This window comes from Pyricularia grisea, chromosome VI (genome assembly GCF_004355905.1).
Source record: "Pyricularia grisea strain NI907 chromosome VI, whole genome shotgun sequence".
NCBI classification, from domain to species: Eukaryota; Fungi; Ascomycota; class Sordariomycetes; order Magnaporthales; family Pyriculariaceae; genus Pyricularia; species Pyricularia grisea.
In genome coordinates, this window is record NC_044974.1 from 350551 (window position 1) to 371761 (window position 21211).

Sequence of the window (21211 nt, forward strand, 5' to 3'; positions counted from 1 at the left end):
CTCAAGGCAGGGATGCTGCTAGGATACGAATTTCAAGCAGGGGTATGTGAGACCTGAAAGAACCATTATTAGACGTCCTACGCGTCTTCCACCTCTGCGCCAACCAATATACGTGAGCCACGCCGCTGCACCTCAGTTTTCAGCCCAGCTGGGTAGCAGCGCTACCGCATCTACACTCGTTTGAGGTCCGGCTGTCCAGTACCAGAAGCTGGTGTGCGCCATGGTGACATCAATCATCAAAGCTGCGACTGCTTTGTTGTTTGTACCGTTCGTTTCCGTCAACAGTCTGACCACCACAAGCAGCAGGGCCAACAAGGGGCAGATCATCAGGAATGTTGTGACAACCAACGACACGACGCCTTCCCATGATTCAAAGCAGGAGGGCAGGTCTATTCTTCGATATCGCGGCACCTCACCAGGTAAAGCAGTCAAGTCGGGGACCGACCTCCGTATCCTATGCGCCGGCGACTCTATCACAGTCGGGTACCTCAGCAATCAATATGGCGGAGACGGCAATGGATACCGAGAACAGCTCAGAGAGGACCTATCCAGTAAGTCGCGGGCTCTCAACTGAGGTCGCCTCGAGGCTCTAGCTGCAAAAGAGACTAACAGCTGGAATCAGAGGACGTTGTCCAGTTTGCTGGTACGGAAAAGGCTGGAAAGATGACCGATGGCTATTTTGTGAGTACAAGACAGCGCGGCAGACCATCTTCATGCGACGCAACTAACGTGGAGCAAAGGCGGCATGGTCAGGAAAGACAATCCAATACATTGCGGACCATATCGGCCCTTCGTTGAAGCAGCAACCAAACGTCATCCTACTGCATGCCGGCACAAACGACATGAACTCAAACAGCGCCATCTCCACCGAAGGAAACGACCCAAAGGCCGCAGCCAGCCGTCTCGGCTCTCTGGTTGATCAAATGATCACAGGCTCTCCTCGCGCCACCATCTTGGTTGCTATGATCGTCAACACCTGTGTTCAAGACCAGTCGAACAGGACCAAGGAGTACCAACAGCTGATTCCAGGCATCGTCAAGGCGCGTAGAGATGACGGTCACCACGTGCTGGCTGTGGACTTTACAGACATCTCCGTGGAGTCCCTCCGGGACTGCGTCCATCCGACCAACCCGGGATATAAGCTGTTGGGGGACTACTGGTACGACTTTATGATGCAGATCCCCAAGGACTGGATCGAAGCTCCTCTGGGGGCTGCGCCAGTCCGCAACGGCGTTCACAGGAACACTCCGGCAGTCGCTTTGGTCCTGATTGTTCTCATGGTTCCTCAGTTTCTATAGCTTTATCATGGAGTATGGCTGGACAGGATCAGATGGCCTGAGAAAGCAAGAGAAGCCTATAGCGAGCCAGAGGAAACCTTTCGGCTCTAGGCTCGAATGATTTGCCACGAACGCGTTCGCGGGTGCGATGGTTGGCACCAGACTCTCCCGTCTCCGTACCCAGGATTCGAGCTTACGTTGTAAGTCCTCCAGACCTACCTGTGACTTCTCGACTCGGAAGCTGATACATTTGCTGATACACAAAAAGGGTATTTTGAACCTCGTGAAACACCAGGCTAAGGGCTACCGATTGTATGCCAGCGGTATGCACGGCGGTGGCAAAGTATAGACGCCTACATGCCTCTTTTGAACCACTTGGATGGCAACGGTAGCGATGGCCACATCTGCGAGCCAAAGGGATCGCAGTGCTTTGTTTCAGTCCGCCGAGACAGATCATTGATACAGCAGCGCGCCAGAGTCGAGATGGAAGATTCAGATATCCCACTACGGCTCAAGTTAGTTGGATAATACGTCCAGATTGTCTATAATTACGATATATGGCTGCTTTTGGGTCTAGTCCATTCTATTCTTGTAGTTCCAGATAACGAGCTAGGTTTACCCCGGCTGGTTTTGAGTAGAAAGCTAGCAGCTTTGTGAGTGGGGTGTAAACCAGAACGGCCGAGATTTCTGGAATCAAGACTTGCCTGATAGATGTATCATTACTTGACAAGACGCCGGGAGAAGGCCTTATGCCCTGAGTCTAGACAGTCATAGCACAAGCGGCTTTCCTCGACCTGAAGTGTTCAGTATTTGTTACTGGCCTGATTGAAGAATGCTCAAGCATTGGTGTCTACTTGCTTCCTTGCTGAACAAACTAATGCTATCTGATATCTGATGTAAACCTGGGCCCAGGGGCAGTGCAAATATCAAACAAACAACCACTGGATCATCAATTTGTACCTCCTAGCTTCCCAATCAAAGTTTGACAGCTGTTTTATGCAGGTGACTTACGAAAAACGTAGGGCTTACCCTAATATCCGAGTTTACTCAAATCTATCGTGATACGGGAACTGTTTTTATCAACATTATTCATGCATACGGTATATGGGCGAGACCAAATATATCAGCTGCGCTGAAACTTCTGAATTGTTTTACTAATGATACGAAACGCATCGAATTAGGTTGTAAACAGTATTGGTGGCTATTAATCCGAAAGGCTAATGGCCGTGGTTGAATATGCAAGGAATCACCTACCTACAGCTATCCGAACCAGATCATGAAAACAAAAAATCGAGTGAGACATTGCTTTCATCTTTTCGTCAAGGTACCAAAGATCGAAGATGGCATTAGCTCAACATGTTTGCGATCGTCCGATGCAGACGAGCTTCCAATAATACTGACACCTCCAACCATCCGTGCACCACATCCTCCACTCAATCGACGCGCCATTCTGTCCATCGGAGGCTCTTTGCGCTCGGCCCGGCCCATGCAGGGGGAAGACGCAATCAGCCGACAAGAATTGCGCACCACGCAGTAGCCCAGTCTCGCAAATGGTTTCGTTGCCACCTGCCCACGCGTCAAAAACAGTAGTACATGTTAGGGAAGCGTTGCTGCACGGCTGAGGTGCTTTTTTGGAAATCGTACGGGAAACAGGACAGAGTTTGAGTTCTGACGTGATGTGCTCAGGTGTGATGAACCATCTTGATTGTCGTATATGAAGGGAGAACGTTGCCCAAAAGCCTGCTAGGCTTGGTATCCGACCTACCGTCATCGCGGTGATTTCCACTTGAGCTTGATCTGTGCTGCTTCCAGGTAGCAGCAGCATTTGAATTCTGAAAGTTTTGTTTTCAGATCATAGACATCCCCCCCTCCCCCCAAAAAAAAACCAATATCATGGGACTCAAGGATACTCCACCACCTCATGTACCAGAATGGCTGCTCAAGGCGTCGACGGGCGTTCTGGGCATTGGAGCAATCTGCTGGTACCTGACGTACATCCTCACCACCATTCGTGCGATAAAAACCAGATCATACGGCATGCCGCTGATGGCCACAGTCCTCAACTGGTCATGGGAGGTGATATACGCATTCTACGCCGCCGAGCACCCGATCGAATTCCTCGGACTCGCCGCCTGGTTCACCCTGGACATCGGCATGGTGTACACCACGGTCGTTTACGCGCCGCACGATTGGAAATACTCCAGCCGGTGGGTTGGGCAGCACATGTTTGCCATCCTGCTGGGCCTCACCGCGGTCGGCGTCTGGGGCAACTACGCCTTTGCCGAGTGGTTTCTTGCGGAAGAGGGTAGGGGATTTGGTGACAAGACGGGCAAGTGGTTCAAGGGCAAGGAGGGCTTCGACACGATGGAGATGGCGTTTTGGAGCGCGCTGGTGCCGCAGGCGTATATCAGCGGTGCCAGCTTGGCCATGCTGGTCTCCAGAGGGCACAGTGGCGGTGTGAGCTATGCGATCTGGTATGTTGTGGGACCAATTTTGCTGCTACACACGTTGGGCTTTGACAAAAGGTTTTTCCTGACAGCTGACAATTTTCTAGGTTCGTCCGCTCGCTGGGCTCTTTTGTTGGCCTCATCGCCCTCCCCGGCATGATGTGGTGGTACTGGCCCGAGGCACACGGCTACTTTCTAAATCCCCTGGCTACTTTCCTGCAGGCCCTGTTTCTACTGCCCGATATCGTCTACCCCTTTGTGCTTCACCAGATCCGCCAGACAGAGGTTGAAATGCCGGATGGGAGGCTACTCAGTGCCGAGCATGCGATGATTGAAAAGCGGCTTGAGGGCTATGGCCTATTGAAAGTGGAAAAGGGAATGGCTGAGGACAGCGAATAAACAAGCCACGGTATTGCTGTGAGATAAATTTTAATGCATATAAATATAAACATAACTTGCTTTTCCAGCATTGGAATAACAGTTGAATACCCATCGTTTTGGGCAACGCAAATACCAACTGACAGGATGTCGATGATACAACTGATTGGTCTGACATTGAGTTACATTACCATCATACATTGGTGTAGCCCCTTGCTGAACCGAGGTAGACATATAGTTGAGTGCTGCTGAGGCATCGATCGCTAACGAATGTTTCTCTCTCACCTCTTGCTGGAATAGAGGACCACTGTACCGTTTCCTCGGGTAGGATATGCCCTCGGCTGAAATAGTACCAGCTCGCCTCTCGCTTCCTCTGGCTCTTGCACGATTTCGCTACATTATGTGAAAGCAGCCACGTCAAGGCAGGATTTGAGGATTTCAATAAACCTCGAATGTTTTGATGGTATTGGCCACTGCTTCGTTGTCATGTTGCAAAAAGGGAACGCGGTAATGGTGATCCATATTCGGAGGAGAGATGTTACGAACACTGGTCTAGTTTTGGCGTAATTATGATTCAATATGATTATTATCTTATCTACCTCGTCGTCGGCTGACAAGCAGCACAACCAAACATGATTTGCTGTCCAAAAACAGTAATCTTCACCCCTTGACGGCGGCAATCTTCTGCTTGTACTGGCCCTTACCAACAAACCACCACCCCAGGATCAAGACACAGAGGCCACCGAGAACCACGCACGTGTAGTTCATGTTCTCGACCGTGACCGGTTGAGTGTAGGGGAAGCTGAAGAAGACAATGGCAAAGAGGAGCCACGCCACCGTCACTCCGTTCACCAGCCAGCCCCACTTGCCCATGAAGAACTCGCCGCGGTACATGTTCCTGCGGCCAGTCATCATGTTGGTCACGATGGGGATGAGGTACGCGACGTTGTTGATGGTCACGGACGAACCCAGCATGCTGTTGAAGGCGGTGCTGCTGCCCAGGTACAGGCAGCCGAGCAGGGCCACGACGCCCGTGACCAGCAGCTGCGCGTTGAAAGGCACGCCCCAGCGGCTGCTGACGCGGGCCCAGACCCGGGAGACGGGAAGCGCTCCGTCGCGCGAGAAGGCCCATACCACACGGCCGGTCGACAGCTGCGACGACACGACGCAGGGGCCCAGGGCGACGAAGAGGATGAGCATGAGGCCCAGGGCACCGCCGGGTCCGCCCGTGGCCTGACGGAAAAGCTCGGCCAGCGGCATGCCCGTGTTGGTCTCGGACAGGGCGGCGTAGTCCTGGACGCTGAACATGAGGGCGACCAGGTAGGTGATGCCGGTGACGAAGGCGATGGTCAGGGTGATGGCGATGGCGAGCGGCGCATTGCGCGACGGGTTGGGCATCTCCTCGGTGATGTGCGTGACGCCGTCGAGGCCGCCGAGCGAGTACAGAGGGTTGACGAGGCCGGTGATGAAGGCGATCGGGGCAGAGTCCCAGCCCGTGTTGTTGATCCACGTGCGGAAGACGAATTCGGTCGATTGGTGGGTCGGGGCGCAGGCCACAACGGTGACCAGTACGACCAGCCAGCCGATCTGGAGGTAGAAAAGGGAGAATTTGTTAAGCGCGGGGATGATCTTGTTGCCAAAGAGCACGACACCGGCGGTGATGATGTTGAGGCCCTGGTAGACGACGAACGTCTGCCATGTCTGGATCTCCATTTCAGGACGGTAGAGAGCAATGAGTGACATGAGGGTCTGGGCGTAAATCAGGTTGGTCGACGCCGTGGTGAAGATCCAGCCGCATGAGGTGAACCAGCCAGTCAAGAAACTGAGAAAGACACGGAACCTGGCCGGAGCCACTGCCGCGATCCAATGGTACATTCCACCTTCTGTCGGATAGGAGCTGACGAACTCGGCGAGCGACGCGCCCAAAAAGCACTGCAAGATTGTGACGAGAATGAAGCCATAGATGATGGCACCGGGGCCGCCGGCGTTAATCTCGGACACGATGCCGAGACCGAGACCGGTCCAGGAGATGGTGGTGGTTGAAGCCAATCCGATCAGCGAAACAATGGTAAAATGACGCTTTAGCTCCTGAGTGTGACCTGGATCGAATGTTAGCCGATGAGTTTTCGGGGGGTTTTTTTTATATTCTTTTTTTATTCGAGGCTTCACCAACCCATCTCGGCCAACCTGGCCTCGTCGGCGTTAACATGATGCCCGCCTTTCTCGCCGACCCCGGCCTGCACAATAACAGACCCTTCGCGCTTTGATTCGTCCATCGCTTTTCTGTATAGCAATTAATGCCAAAGTCTGAAATAAACGACTTTTGGCTTTGCCAGGCAGTGGACAATGGCCGAGTCAAAAAAAAATAAAAAAAATAAGGAAAGACAAGCTTATAAAAATAAATCAAACGCCAAGAACGCTTGATCGCCCAGGCACAGGAAAAAGGTCATTGCTTATGGGCTTATTTGACCGCCAATTTCTCTTGATTTTTGCTTATCTCTTGCCTCGGGTATTAGAGGGAGGGTCTGTGTGACGCTGCTCCACAAGTCGACCCCGGATCGTGAAGGACTTCAATATTGCGATGCTACCTTATCAGCACGGTGACCACCCTCTTCTTCTCCGAAAGTGTCCGAAGAAACGGGGGCGTCTAAGTCCACATCAGGTAGGTAAGGTAAGCAAATATGCGGGGATGGTCTTCTTCTACGCTCAATACGTGATACGATACCGTTCGTCGCAGGGCTAAAGACCCCCCAATCTTCATTTAATTCCCATGAATTCTGGCAGGGATGGCCCCTGTGCTTGATAGCAGATGGCACTGGAGGTGGCGCTTGACTAGGTACTTACTAGTTAGTCTAGTAGTATTCAACGCATGATAGAAGAAGCGATACGTTACTACGTAGTAGTGCCTGGATCTGCGCTCCTGCTCGTCCATTGTTACAACTCGCCCACTCATTCTAAGTCACTCAGTGCAATGGAACATCAAAGTGGCGACCTTCGGTTAGAATGCTGATTAGCATTTTTGGGCTGCAGTTGGAATTGAAATTCACGATTCAGCAAACGTTCAAGTCTACTTGAACGTTGCAATTTTAGCCCAGGGTGACCATTCACATTAATGCTTTGTTTTGTCCTGATGAAGTCCTAACAGCCCAAGTCACCTGAAGGTCAGGTTTGCTCATATCATCCTGTTAACCAACAGCACTTATAGATAGGACTCATGAGTGCAATGCTGCCAAGTGATATTCAGATGGTGGTGACCAACCATCATATCTTTCCAACGTATCATGAAGCATCTTCAAATCTCGCCAAGATGTTGTTCGTTTATAGTTTGCTCTCTAAAAATACCAAGCTCTTGTGAACCAGAAAACAGCAGAGCCCCACTGTAACCATCCCATCAAACTATCTGGATTACGGTCCCCCATCTATCTGCATCATGCCGTACAGCCGAGGATACCGCTCCACTGGACCCAGGTTCCCAGAGGGAGGGAAAGAGCCGCAGCGCGTCTTCTATAGAGGCCATCACCACGTGGAGGCGCACTGCAATCACGTCAGAACGCTGTTTACCAAATATTGTCCAAAGAAGTACTGGGCAGTAGCGGCTCTGTTCAACAATGACGCTCTCGCAATGCTTCTCAACACCCAGATCAATCTGCAAGAAGTCGACACACCTGGTCCGGTCATCGGCAGGGTGATGTGGGATGCAACTAAGACTTATCTGATATCGCTCTTTATCGAGCAGGGGATTGCAACCTTGGAAATCCATTTTTGGTGCGACGCCATTCCAGGCGACAATTGCAACATAGACCTTGGTGCGTATGAATTTTTGGTTGGTGACCTGATCGCCATGGTCATATACAAGTTTGAATCCCAGGGACAGGGAGCTTAGGGGACTTTTCTTTATTTAGAGTTTATATCCAATATTTTACGACTACATTCGCTGGGCCGGATACGCTTGGTTGCTGTGTGTCCAGGAATATAGGACATAAAGAGTCTGGACTGGTTCATTGAAGGCAGATCAATGACAGCCGATCAGACACTTTTCATTGTTGCCAAAGCGCTCCTATACTGTTTTGGCTGTTTTCTTTCACAAGATGATAATGAACCTCTGTCTTTATATTTCTCTCAGTTCAATCTCTTGTCACTTCACTCACAAACATACGCCCGCGGTTGGAGATCATAGTCGTTTGGAAGCCTGTCTTTCGCCATATCTGGTTCATGGTATAATCCCGTCATTATGGTTCACCGCAAACAACCTCTATCTCTGATATTCTAGTTCCAAAAAAATGGCAGCGATAAAATCGTCGAGAATCCAAGCTTAAGACCTCAAAAGTTTCAAAGAATATCAATAGAGAGAGGAGGACCGAGAGACTTTCAGTCAGTTCTAAATCAGTCAAATGCCAATTTACAAGAACGCAGTGTTTCGAAGTTAGCCAACGGATGCATATTATGAACTGCGCCATTTTGGCAGTAAAGGCCTACATGTATTCTGGGAGATGTTCGTGCCTTTTCAAATAGAGTAAAACTACCTTTTTCCGAGCTCCACGGCCTCATTATGACTTCCTGAGAAGAAACCAAATTAGAGGAACGCCACAACCTGTTCTGTAAAATACCTTGCGTCCGCCAAGCCCTTCACCAAAAACATACTGTCCATATATCCTAACTCACCCACCCAAACTCCTCCATAAAGCCTTCCTCTGTACCAGAAACGCAGGTGTAGATCTCTTCGCTCAGAGCTTCCATAGCAGAAGCCGCATCTTCGTTGCCGATCTCCGTCAGACACTGAGACGCGTACATTGCTGCGAGTATGGCCCCCTCTCCCTGAACCGCCACTCGGCGGTCGATGGCCACCCTGCTCCCCTGAAAGTGGACAAAGTAGCCCGAGTCTCGAAGGACGCCCAAGAAGGCGCGGAGTGCGTTCCGGGGCTGGGAGCTCACGCACATGGCCACACAGAGACCAATGTCATCGCACAGCGGTCGCGGCAGCCGCGCGAAGTGAGGGTCTGGATAGGTCTCCTGCATCTCCTTCAGGAGCCTCTTTGCTTTGGCCTTCTCCCTCGGTGTGAGTTTCACAGACATGTTGGCGTTCAGAGGGTTCGCGGACAGGAACGAGTGGATCTCCTGGCGGAGACGATGACGCTTTGCGGCAGTGGCGGGGGGAACCTCTGCCTCGGCGCGGCACAGCTCGCAGCCGCATTCGAAGCCGTAGCTAGTCTTGAGCCTTTTTTGCTTCTCGGCGAAGGGTTTGTCCAGGCCCATGTATCCCATGAAAATCTCTGCTCCGGCTGGGATGTCTTGGGTGGCGCGCACAATCATCATGTCGCCGATGAAGGCGCGGGTCGCATTCGGAATGCAAGAGTGGTTGGCGTAGGATGCATGAAGCCATATACCCGTGCTCGAATCTGGATCGGACTCTTCGGCCTTCATCCGCTCCTTGTCTCTCGACCTTAACCTCGGGCACCCAAACCCGTTGAGCTCGGCGATGGATTGGACCCGGAATGTGTCCACAGCGACCTTACCGTCGACGACTTTGGGCTCCTTCTCGTTGCCAAACTTGCCACCGTCAAAGAGGTCCAGGTACTTTTTAGCAAGAGACGGGTTCCAAGTCATCTTGTCGATGATGCCTAAGAGGCGTAAGTTGTGCGTTCCGAGTGAGATGACGTCTGTGTTGACGTTGATAAGGATCGAAGTGTCTCCTCCGTCGCCATGTGCCATGAGAAAGGCCTTCTCGACAAAAACCACATCGCCCGCATTGAGCGGGACCGTAGTGAAAAGACCACGTCCCCGATTCTCAGTCTGACAAATCTTGGTGCGGCTGAGGCAAGAAGCATGGTCCAGTTGGCTATGTTGCATTGACACCGACTTTAGCATCCTGGGAAAGTCGTACCGTCCGGATTCCTGCTCCGAAAGACGCTTCATCGTACGTGAAAGCTCTACCCGAGTCTCTTTGTGATCGCTATCAAGCTCAAGGGCCCCTTCAAAGTGCTTCTTCGCTTGGTAAAAGTCCCGTATCTCATAGGCAGCTCTGCCTGCCCGAAACAGAGCCTTGATATTGAGGTCATTGGCTTCCTTGGATGCACTGTCGAGCTGGACCATGGAAGCCAAGGCATCCGAAATTGCCAGTTCGCAACGACCGAGTCGTAGATAAGCAGCGGCCCGGTTCCGCCAAAGATCGCGCCGAAGGCTGTCGTCCCCATCGCCGGTTCTCTCCAGCGCATGCGAGTAAAGGTCGATGGCTGTTTCGAAATTGCCCTTCTTGAACGCCGCGTTGCCGTTCTCCTTCAACCGAAGTACAGGCGGACTTGCCCTGGTTTTATGAGTAGCCAATCTTTCAGGGATGATGCTGTTGTCGGGCCTGAGCGGGACGAAATCGCTTGGGTGATCTACTCGGACGAAAAGGCCACCGTCGGCAGTCCGCTTGTAGTAGGGCTCCTTGATCGCCACGACGGCACCTAGCGGGAGGACCGCATCGGCCTCAACGGTGGAAGGAAGGTTGTAGATGGCGAGCCGCTCGACGTCGCCGTGCTCATCCTCGATGGCATTCTGGATGGATGCAATCTTGGCAGGCTTACAAAAAGCCCTCACGATGAGCACACGACCACGATGCTGCATCTCGAGTCTGAGGTCTCGGAGCCGGATGGGCTTGAGACTGGAAAGAGGGACGGTACAGGGGGTATAAGCCGCGCCGATGAAGCAAGATCTGATATTTTCTCTCCGCCCCATCAAGCTTTGCATGTTCTTTCTCAAAGCCTGAGTGAAAAACAAGTAAGCAAACCGGCGGCCTCCTCAACAGAAAGAGATTTTAGGGGCATCATACAATCATCGCAAACTCTTGCTCTAGTTCTTGTCGAGAGCGCCTCAACGAGTCCGGAGGCTTTTTGCCTTTATGCGCCAGGGCTTCATTCAGTCTGGCCTTTTGCTCCTGGAGTAAAGCAAAGTACGTTTCAAGAGTCTTGTCTTCTGCCATGATTGTTTATCTGTCGGTGATTCTATGCTGTAAATGAACCCGGTGGGTGAGTGATGCGAAGATTTTTGGGTTCTTCTGTATGCAAGATTGGAGAGGTCTGTTGATTCTTTTTTCTCACAGAGAGGTAGATGAATGGGGAATCTTTTGTTCCAAAGGCACGTATTTATCAGATATGAAAAATAATGCTTTTCTATCTGGTTCTCCGGGGAACCTTCTTCGGAGTTACAATTTATTTGTTTTCCTTGTTTGCATACCTTACGTCAACCTGAGGCGGACATGCAGTTCCAATCAAAACGAGGCAGCAAATAATGAGCCGCTGTTTGCTTTGGACAAGGGAGTCGTCACCGTCTTCGACCCCGCTTCGGGTTCAGGCATGACCCAAAAGTGTGGTCGTACGCGTCTGTGTAACGTAGAAGCCAGGCAGATTTGCAGCTCTCCAGAATGTATGGTGTGATGTTAGGTAGGGCTAGCCAGAAGGTAGTCTTGGCTACCTGGTCATACAGAATATCATGGAACGCTGAAGACGTGCTGAAAACGCAACTATGTGCATCTCATATTCATTCACAAAGGCTTGTTCAGTCCTAGATTGCATCCCTAGTTTTGGATTTTAGCTCCAGCTGCTTTTGGGTCCTTTGAGGACCATTCCTCTCTTGGGCTAGAAGGGGATGGTCCGCATAGGGTCTTGAGGCCCATTCTCTCCAATAACAGACTGTGTGCCAAAATTGGTGGGTGAGTCTGAAATAGAAATTAGGCGGAATCCGATGCGATGACAACCGCAGTGATCGGCAACCAGATTTCCGCAATTTTCCCGTTTCCACTTGCCTTCACTGCCAAGTTGGATTTTCCTTTTCTTCATGTTCAAGATTCCAACCATGTTAATCCAGACATTTGGTGTATTCATCTTCAATATTTGGTGACCATATCATTGTTTCGCATTCCAGCACATTTATGCAATGAGCGACTCAATTTCGACCGCGTCTTTGAGCTTCTGTTTGCAAACACGCCCGTCCATCACTCCATCACTCCAGCAATCATCAGTGAAGTCTCTACTGCGCCCTAGCCACCGTAATGGGTCACTTCGAGATAGTCGACAGGCTACTGCACCAGGAGCCCCGGCCCGCCGAGTGCTTCCATATGCCAGTAAGGCTATGGTTGATGTACTAGAGTATTAGACTACAGCAGCATTTCTCAATCTTCTCTCGCATTGCCCGTCACCACTGATCCGTAATGGATCTCGTACGCCAGCTGCCTGGTCCAAAATTCGACTCGGTTCGCCACCCGCGCGCCCTTGCCCAGAGCTGCAACTCTTCCGCCAGGGTAACATACTGACGTGGTGAGAGCTGAGACCACGACTCCGCAACAGCTGCACTGCCTTTATCACCAACCCCACATACTCACGATGTCAACCAGCTTGCTGTGGAAGCATTTATTACTGAGTTAAAATATCATTTGATCCGCAGCTCTATTGAAGTTCATCAATTGCTATTATTGCCTGGCCCCAGTCCGGCACTTCTATCTGCCTATTATAATTATCCTGACATGTATACTCGTAACTTGCTTGTATAGCCAACCTGCCAGTACCACATGACAAAACATCCTCGTATCTTGGTTGCTTTCTTTGTCAATGAAAGTCCCCTTTTTCCCATTCGAGTAGTCTAATATCAACTTTTTGAGGCTTATCTACTGGAGGGAAACCTTTCCATCGGTGGAGTCCTCCATGAAAATGCCACCGTAGATGATCGCCTCATTGATGCCAGTCGGCTGTGGGTCGGTTCCAATGGCGTTCTTAACCAGGGCGAAGTGGTACTCTCCGAGCCCGGCAAGGTCTGAGAGTCCAAATGTCAGTCATTGCCAAGTTTATAGAATTTCCATGGTTCTCACTTACCGTTTTTGACAGGCTCAGTGACCTGCTTAAGGGGTTCGGTGCCCGTGCTGTGGAAGACTTGCATGGTGCTGTTCAAACGACAATCAGCCAAAATATTCTCATGAAAGCAAAAACCATCATCTGCGGAGTAAGGACATACTTGGCATCGAAATCAAGCTTTATAGCAAAGTTCTCGAAACCCTTGTCGCCAAAGGGGGTCGAAAATATCTTCTCCGGGGTGGGGGACTTGGAGTTGCCAAAGATGGCAATATCCTTCTTGTTTTCGGCGCCGGTGCGGACGTCGAACTGATGGAACTTGAAATCCTTGGACTCGAGGTTCACGAGCTGGTAGTCGTGGGTCTCGTCGAGGGGCTTTTTGGCGTCGCGCTGGACGGAGAAGTGCAGGGTGCGCACGCCCTTGACGGCCACGTCGTCCAGCTGGGAGCGGATGCTCGGCAGCAGATCTGCACGACGGATGTTGGGCTGGGGCTCGCCGCCTTTGGGGACGAAAATGGACTTGTCATCGATGTTGATGGCGAAGGCCTTGGTGTTGCCAGCTTTGTCAAACTATAGAAAAGGGTTGTTAGATTCAAACCGAACCAGATGATATGTGTGAGCCACCGCAAAGGGAGGGGTTACCAGAGATGGTTCCACATCCGGGAAGGAGATAACGTCACTGAATTTCAGGCCTATGGTTGTTGTTAGGGCGTATGGACTCTTCAGGGATTGGGATTGGGATCGTGATGGTTCTTGAATGACGTACCGTCGCCCTTGACAACAGCGCTCTTGAAGACGCTGGCAAGAACGTTAAAGTCCTCGGGCTTTGCATCTTTCTTGATACGGCCATCAGGCAGGACAAGAGGACCAGTACTGTTTCCACCAGCGGCTGCGCCGACGGCGCCTGCGGTGCCGTTCTTGGCCGCGCCCGGTTTATCAGCTGCACCCGCCTTGCCGGCATCCTTCTTTTTGCCGTCCTGCTTGGCGTCTTTGCCCTGCTTGGCATCAGCCCTAGTCACGATGGAGACACCGACGTGTGGGTGTAGTGGGGTGGCAGCAACCGAAATAGCCAAAAAGCCAATGAGAGTAACGAAGGTGGCCTTCATTTTGTCTGTTGGTTCAACTTTGATAAGGTAAAAGTGAATGGAATTTGTTGAATGAATGTATGTAGAAAAGAGTAGTGACCGGCACTGCGCAAAAGGAGTGAATGTACGAAACGGAAAGAAAGGAGAGGAGTTGGAGCCTGATAGATGATGATTAGATAGGGAAAGTGAAGTGAAGTTCTGGAATGGTCCATAGGACAAGATATATACATCGAGTGAGTTCTGTAGGCACACCCGTCCCAACCTGCGGCCCCTTACTGACATACTAAGATAAGGATCATAAGTTCAGACGACATCTGTCCACGGACTTGCGACGAAGTCTCTCCTCATCTCTGACTAGTGGTCTGGCTTGATGCAGCGTTATCACGATCTGACGTTACTGAACAGGCATGTCTTAGCTTGAGCCAAGATTCTAGAAATCATTGGGCTGCCTTGTAACGATACTGACACCTGCCTATCGGTATGGCTACGAATGGGGTGGTCCTGACAGGGTTCTCCGTGGATGCCACCTAAAAAAAAAAGCTTAAATGCTTGATGCAACTCTAAAGACTTGGTATTTTGTCTGTTCGCGGCGCTACAAACACTGTTTCGAATGACGCTGAGCCGCCGCTTGCCTTGGTGCAATTCCAGCCAAGATTCGCTCGAGTCAAGACAAAGGAGTTTTGTCCAGGAGGGATAAGTTTCGTGGCATGGCTGACGTCGTTTTAAGACCGTATGGAGACATGTCATGAACATCCCACTAGTCTAGATGCGGGAATTCTGGGCAGCAGAGCCGTTTGACTGTCGGCCCTCCGTACACTCGTTCTAGTTATCCTGAGTGCATGCGAGTGAGTGAGTCAATGTGCGTGTGTATGCTTATTTCCACCGAACGGAGCATCCAGAATTCTCCATACCCCGAACAGGGATTTATGCTTAGTTCCAAGGAGTTCGTAGACTGATAGTTCCGAACCTAGTCTATTCCCTTCTAGTCTAGTTTGGAGTCGGACATACCGGGTTAAACCATGGCTCTGGTTACCTATATGTTGAAAGAGCACCGGACAGCTGTCCCAAAACCTTGCTGTGTAGTTGTTATTTGCCTTTACTAATTCTTGATTCCCCCAGTCAGTTGGGTAGGGATTTCAAATTGGTGCCCTGTTCTCTGCACATGTCGCCCGAATATGGAATAGTCATGCAAGCCAACCTTGAGGTCCTTGTCTTTTCCGTCATATATTGATTATTCTTAACATATCCTGTTGATTCTCTCATCTCGCCACATAACGGCTTGCCTTTTTGCTTTGAACATCGCACCCTGCGGCTATGGGTTCCGAGGTCTACGTAGATAGTCAAGCACTCTGGATCCTTTGAGCGGCCAGATGCCGCTATCGTCAAAGCCACTCATCAGATGCCCAACCGAAAATTCTCTTTCCATTTGATACTGTCTCAGGCTTCAAGTCAGCTTCAAACGTCTGAGAGAACTTGAAATGCCCACGACTCACCTGAAAAGCGGACACAAAATCTTCTTCCGTCTTGTTGCGAAAGATATTCAGCAACTTGTTCAGGTCCGTCGTTTTTAGATATTGACACGGTCCTTGCCTTATCGGGTGCATAGTTTGCTTTGCATGTACGGGTAAGGTGAGGATCTGAATATCAAACCGCAGGCAGTAGTCGATAATCTCGATGCTTAGCCTTCCGGTGGCGCCACCAAGCACCAGCCATCTCCAGATTCGGGGGCGTTCGTTCCCGCGCGCCATATCGCCGTTCAGATGGTTAGGATCTAACCCATCCATCATGTGAGAGAACTTGGTGTATGCAGGATAGCCGAACCATTCTTCAAGGGATGGAGATCCCAGGCGTTGAACTTCAGCAGCCTTAGGCCACGTCTGCCTGTTGAACTGACAGATCCAATTATACATGATGCTGTCGTTCGAAAAGCCTTCATCTGACCTGTGAAATATAGTTTTTCTTTCACACAGTGTGGTGTAATACAGGGCCGTGACTGGATCCGTCTCTGACCAGTTTTTGAGGATGCAGAACGGGCGGAGGGCATCTCCAGCAGCATTCCCACCACCCATCAGTGAGAAGGAATCCTTGCTGCGGTAATGAGGCGGCGGTGGCGTATCGACCTGCTTCCTTACCATTACAACCCAGATTTGACCTTCCTTGGTGCCGAGTTCATCGGCGCTCCAGCAGGTGGAAGCCGTGATCTCTTGCTTGGCGGCCAGATCCTTGGCTTTCTCAAACCACTGCTTGATATCCTTGACCTTGGTGTCGTATGGGATATCCTTGAGCGGAACCGGCTTGGCGGTTGAAGGGCGCAGGTCTGGGTGCTTTTGCGTCCAATCAGAGTACCATTTGGAGGGTATACGATGAGTCCGGCGCCTGGACAGTATCTTGCTGCCTGCGGTTTTGATCATACCAGCTGTGGCCTGGACCCCGGCGCGCTCGAGCTCGGTGACGTAGGCAACCAGGGCGGTCTCCTCCCGAACCGACAGGGTTTTCGGGTCTTCATTGCTCCCGTTGGGCAATTTTGTCGGGCTCCCAGTCGTCTTGAATGCCCGGTATTGCCGCCACACAGCCCTGTAGGGATACTTGTGACGTCTGCAGAATGAGAGGAGAGACTCGTGTGTGATTTTGGTGCCGCCATCTACGCGTGCGACCACGATGCGTCTCCTGGTCGCATTTGTGTCCTCGACGTACTGACGCGCGACGGCAAACGCGTCCGATGTGGAAAATGCTTCACCTCTGGGCATTGTGGTCGGCCTTTTGTTTCGGTGGCAGGGACGTGTGACTGTGAGATTGGAGTTTTTTTTTTCGTCGACACAAGGTTGAAGGTTTTGAAGCCACGTAAAGTCGCAAAATCATTGGGTGCTGATTAGTTGTGGGCTATGCGCTACAGGGCTTGAGATGGTCCCTAAAATCTGGATCACTGAACTTTGTATACAAATTGTATGCACAAATCCAAGCCGCGAATTTCAACTCCTTGCATCTCGACAACCGTGCCTTTGAAATTTATTTGGAGAAAACCAATAGTTGTAAAACTGACCCAAGCACCCTTCTGCAAAATTGCAAGGCCACAATCGGTGGATAAGTGCAAAATATCTGTCCAAGTCGGCAGCAGAGGTATAGGGTGGATGGTGCTAGTAACACCGTGAAATATCTTATCTGTAATAATTTGTTGGACACACCGTCTTTATCCGCCAATTACGATTTATATCTTTTTTGAAGATCGCATTTCTATGAAAGGAGGTATATATGTTAGGATTGTAAATAAAGGCATAATCGAAATAAATTCCAAAGGTGTGTGTGTCGATATATCAGTACCTAGGTGTAGTCCAAATTCTTCACATTTGCATACTAAACAAGGCCCGAGGGTGATACAGATTTTAGGGACATCATGTCTAACAGTGGCCCACAGAGAACAGCCCCCGAGTAGTGTGGCGGTGCATATTGATTGACCTGGGTGGCTTTTACTAGCGTCGGGCCCAGGGCCCCGCAGAGCATCCGAATTTGTTGCTGGTAGAAGAAGTTGGGGTGATCTGCAACACCGTTATTTCCGCATACCGAACATCGCCATGTGCATGTTTCTTACCAGTCGAAACGAAGTCGTTACCTTTGGCACTGAACACGGAAAATAAAGCGTCATACCCGACAAAAATACCTCCCGGCACACTGCATTCCAAGTCGTCAAGGGGTCGCACATCTGTTATAGGTATGTATAAAAAGAAACGATGGTACAACAGTTGTTTCGGGATGTTTTCCTACTCTGTGGAGTCCAATCTGCATACCTAATTCCTCATCTTGAAAATATCGCAGGTAACCACCCATCGCCAGGTCATCAGCACAAATACCTACCTAGTAGGTAGGCAAACATATAGCCAATGAGTAAGGAGACCGGACATTCAAACTTTTAGTGGTATCATTCAGTAACTTAAAAAAACAAACGTATCTGGATCTATATACATCAAAAAACCCTCTCAAACACCCATAAACTAATACTTGTCAAAGGTGGCGCCTGTCATGGAGACGGAGAAATCGAGCGGCCTCGCCGCCTCAGTCATGTTTAGGATGCCCGCGTTGTACTTGAGCAGGGTCGCGGGTGTGTTGACCACGACGAGGGTGGCATCCTCGGTCGACGCAAGGTCGACGGAACCTGAGCCGTTCTCCAGCGTCAGGTATCGCACCTTGCTCGTCGCCGAGTCGCGCACGGCAAACATGGCCGTGAAGCCCATTGTCGCATTCACCGCCGTGACTTTGACGTCTGCGTGGGTCACCCCATCCGCCATGACGAGCTTGCCCATGGTGGCCCCCATGTACTGCGCCCCCTTCCCCGCGTTGACCCTGAAGGTGCCGTTCGCCGTGGGGTTTCCAAAGTTCTCCATGTTCAGGAAGCGCTTGTTCTGGAGCGTGTCCCTCCCGATGGCCTCGTGTCCGATGTCGCCGTTGGCCATGCGCGCCCAGTACTTGGCCACGACGTCCTGCACCTTGCGGGAGTCGCCCATCACGCGCTGCAGGGCGTGCAGTGGCGTCTCGTCGGTGCCCACGTCCGGGGTGGCGCGGAGCATCGCGGGGACGACGTCCCGACCCAGACCCTCGTAGTTGTCCGGGTTTTGGAAGAGGTACTGGAAGAAGGGCCAGGCCTCGTAGGGGTTGCCTGTGGTGCGGTCGGTGGCGTCGATGAGGGATAGGTAAGATTTGCCAACTACTTTGTAAGGGTCGTAGATGGAGTCGCCGCCCGACGCGTTGAACTTGGTGCGCGAGGTCCCGCACAGGTCGTCGCCGGAAGTGAGGTAGACGTCGGCCACCCAGTTGGCTAGGGCCTCGCTCCAGGGCTGGCAGTTGGGGATGCGCGCCCAGGCGTTGTTCAGGCCCTGGTGCCAATGCAGCACGTGGCCCCATTCGTGCACAGATAGATACGGGTATTCCAGGTTACCGTTTCTTATCCTCACCGTTGCGCGGCCGGTGGTGGTGCTGTATGATGCGAAACCAGAATAGCTCTCGCCGTTGGGGAGGGTGTCAACCATTGAAAAGTCGGTCTTGTAGTATGGGCCCTTCTCGGGAGTGCCGTATTGGTTCAGGCCTGACGACTTGAAGCCAAGCTTGCCCACGAAGCAGTCGTAGGCGGCTTCCAGGGGATTCAATGCCTTGATGGCCTGCGCCTCGGTGGTAGAAGTGCCGAGGTAGATACGGAAGTGCGCCGAGTCGACGTGTGCGGGGACCGCGGTACCATTGAGAGTAGTGTTAGTGTTGTCTATGTACGGGTAAGGCTCAAACACAGACGGCTCGGCCGGGTCGATAGTGCGGTAATCTAGTCTCGTTGATTGGGGAGCGGCAAGAACACCAGCAACGGCCAGGGCCGATGCGAAAAGGGTAGATGGAGCCATGATGTATGATTCAAGTGTTCTAGAGATACCTAAAGTAGGTAGTTGGACCACTGGAAAGAGTGACAGTGGACCGAAATCTAGTAGGCAAAAGGATAGCGAAGGGATGGACCGAGTTGGTTGTCCTGAGAAAATCCCGCAGACTACATGTCGAAAAGAGATGCGGTTTGTCTCTTTTAAAGGCAACGGCCAAGAATGAAACCCCACTTGTTCCGATTTTCCCAGGAGTTCTCCAGGGTCGTAACGACGATCTTTTTTTATGCGGGCGTGTTAACCTTGCCTACAGTGGAACATGCCGAATTGATCCACGATCCACTCGACTGTTGCAAAAGCCTTTGGGTCTCAATGTCAGCTAGGTGCCTTGGTGCTTCGTAGTTATTCAGGGGTGCTACACGAGCTGGCCTTAACCCAAAAGGGGCAAGCATGGGTGGTATTCTGGGTCTTCGGCACACCTGACTTGAGATCGGTTGTGACAACTGCAGCTAGGAATACGATATCGAATCTAGAGGTATACTATGTAGCAGGATCTTTTTCTTCTTCTAATGTATTAGCTTTGCAGAATATTGAAATGACACGTTGGTCGACAGCGACAGCAGACAAGAAGCACAGCAAGAAACGAAATCGGGTAAAAACACGGGATCGCTCCGTCAGGCCAAACTGTCGGAAACTGACTCGTCCTATGGCATACTAAAAATATCCTTAATTACAAACTACCTCTCACGAGCGGCGATCACGACCTAGCCAAATTCCTCCCCGCAGAAAAAGATATTAACCTTTCTCATGAAGCTCGTATTATAGATTAAACCGAATAAAATCAGGAAAGTCCATAGCCCCAGGTATTTCCTGTAGAATGTCGATTTGGATCACGAGAACTATGGAAACGGTCCAGGGAGGCAATGAGGTCTGGAAAGTTTGTACCGGATAACGTGAGCAAAAGAATAAAATAAGAGCTACAATATGCATCAGAACCTGTCACAAAAGCATAAATATAGATAAAACCAACGCCGCCGATGGTTCCGATGCCATGTTAGCAAGTTGGTTGTTGAGGGCGGGCCCTCCCGCGCTGACTCTGACAGCAACCATCTTAACTTGTTTTTCTCTGCACCCTTGCTTGTCCTCCAACCCAAAAACACCAAGTATCGTGGCCGGAAAAAAAAAAAAAGGAAAAAAAAAGCACCAGATCCAATCTAGCTAATCTAGCAATGTGAAATATTTAGTTCAGACCTAGACTTGTCAGGAGAGTCCGCGTGGAAATCAAAGGGGTAGAAATAATGGTGGGCAAGGTAGGAGGTACTTGCCTAACCTGGTTGCCCAGCTAATTGATCTGGGACATGCAGATCAAACCATTCGCCCATGTTTGGGAGTTCTTGGTTAGGCTGACATCCCCTGTCATAATTACCCGCGCGCCCCTACATTGCAGCTGGAGATCTTGAATTCCATCCCAACCCTTTCTGATGCCAATTTTCCGAGAACAATTTTTTTTCATGTTACACCTTCATATTCCGTCAATTGAAACGGGATCGTATGCTTGCTGTCTATCGCATAGAAAATTCCCGCCACGATTCATCGGGGTGATCGGGCAATGGAACGAATCTATAGGATTGCCAAATTCATTCGCTGCCACTGACGCGTCATGGCCCACACACAACAACTTCATGATACTGACACGGAGGCCTGGAGCCGCCAAGGTGTGGACCATGATCCCCATCGCCATCAGCACACCACACACAACCTCCAGTACAGTTATCGATTTCGAGAGATACGCTCGCATAGCCGCATTAGCGGACTCGCCTCGCCTCGATTTTTAGCGATTGGTTGGCAAACCTA

General features: G+C 50.9%; 8 protein-coding genes across 8 annotated transcripts; 3 read left to right on the forward strand and 5 right to left on the reverse strand.

The window, feature by feature from the left end:
* Positions 1-220: 220 nt before the first annotated feature.
* On the forward strand, positions 221-1298 carry PgNI_11221 (uncharacterized protein; the record flags this gene model as incomplete). The annotated part of the gene is made up of 3 exons (XM_031131192.1): positions 221-551; positions 623-681; positions 741-1298. The coding sequence occupies 3 exons, from the start codon at positions 221-223 to the stop codon at positions 1296-1298; spliced, it is 948 nt and encodes a 315-aa protein (XP_030977013.1).
* A 1839-nt stretch (positions 1299-3137) lies between these two features.
* On the forward strand, positions 3138-4123 carry PgNI_11222 (uncharacterized protein; the record flags this gene model as incomplete). The annotated part of the gene is made up of 2 exons (XM_031131193.1): positions 3138-3751; positions 3832-4123. Coding segments are annotated over 2 exons (906 nt in total), but the record flags the coding sequence as incomplete, so codon positions are not given.
* A 572-nt stretch (positions 4124-4695) lies between these two features.
* On the reverse strand, positions 4696-6449 carry PgNI_11223 (uncharacterized protein). Its single transcript, XM_031131194.1, has 2 exons — positions 6276-6449; positions 4696-6201 (listed from the first exon to the last, which is right to left on the reverse strand). Exons 1-2 carry the CDS (start codon positions 6376-6378, stop codon positions 4763-4765), a joined length of 1542 nt encoding a protein of 513 aa, XP_030977015.1. The 5' UTR covers positions 6379-6449; the 3' UTR covers positions 4696-4762.
* A 1083-nt stretch (positions 6450-7532) lies between these two features.
* PgNI_11224 (uncharacterized protein) lies at positions 7533-7985 on the forward strand (the record flags this gene model as incomplete). Its single annotated transcript, XM_031131195.1, has 1 exon — positions 7533-7985. The coding sequence occupies one exon, from the start codon at positions 7533-7535 to the stop codon at positions 7983-7985; it is 453 nt and encodes a 150-aa protein (XP_030976803.1).
* A 525-nt stretch (positions 7986-8510) lies between these two features.
* On the reverse strand, positions 8511-11256 carry PgNI_11225 (uncharacterized protein). The gene is made up of 2 exons (XM_031131196.1): positions 10914-11256; positions 8511-10846 (listed from the first exon to the last, which is right to left on the reverse strand). Exons 1-2 carry the CDS (start codon positions 11061-11063, stop codon positions 8756-8758), a joined length of 2241 nt encoding a protein of 746 aa, XP_030977011.1. The 5' UTR covers positions 11064-11256; the 3' UTR covers positions 8511-8755.
* Positions 11257-12743: 1487 nt separating this feature from the next.
* PgNI_11226 (uncharacterized protein) lies at positions 12744-14030 on the reverse strand (the record flags this gene model as incomplete). The annotated part of the gene is made up of 5 exons (XM_031131197.1): positions 12744-12889; positions 12949-13016; positions 13088-13494; positions 13567-13616; positions 13691-14030. 5 exons carry the CDS (start codon positions 14028-14030, stop codon positions 12744-12746), a joined length of 1011 nt encoding a protein of 336 aa, XP_030976800.1.
* Positions 14031-15272: 1242 nt separating this feature from the next.
* PgNI_11227 (uncharacterized protein) lies at positions 15273-16756 on the reverse strand (the record flags this gene model as incomplete). The annotated part of the gene is made up of 2 exons (XM_031131198.1): positions 15273-15441; positions 15503-16756. The coding sequence occupies 2 exons, from the start codon at positions 16754-16756 to the stop codon at positions 15322-15324; spliced, it is 1374 nt and encodes a 457-aa protein (XP_030977012.1). The 3' UTR covers positions 15273-15321.
* Positions 16757-17995: 1239 nt separating this feature from the next.
* PgNI_11228 (uncharacterized protein) lies at positions 17996-19387 on the reverse strand (the record flags this gene model as incomplete). Its single annotated transcript, XM_031131199.1, has 1 exon — positions 17996-19387. The coding sequence occupies one exon, from the start codon at positions 19385-19387 to the stop codon at positions 17996-17998; it is 1392 nt and encodes a 463-aa protein (XP_030976846.1).
* Positions 19388-21211: the final 1824 nt, after the last annotated feature.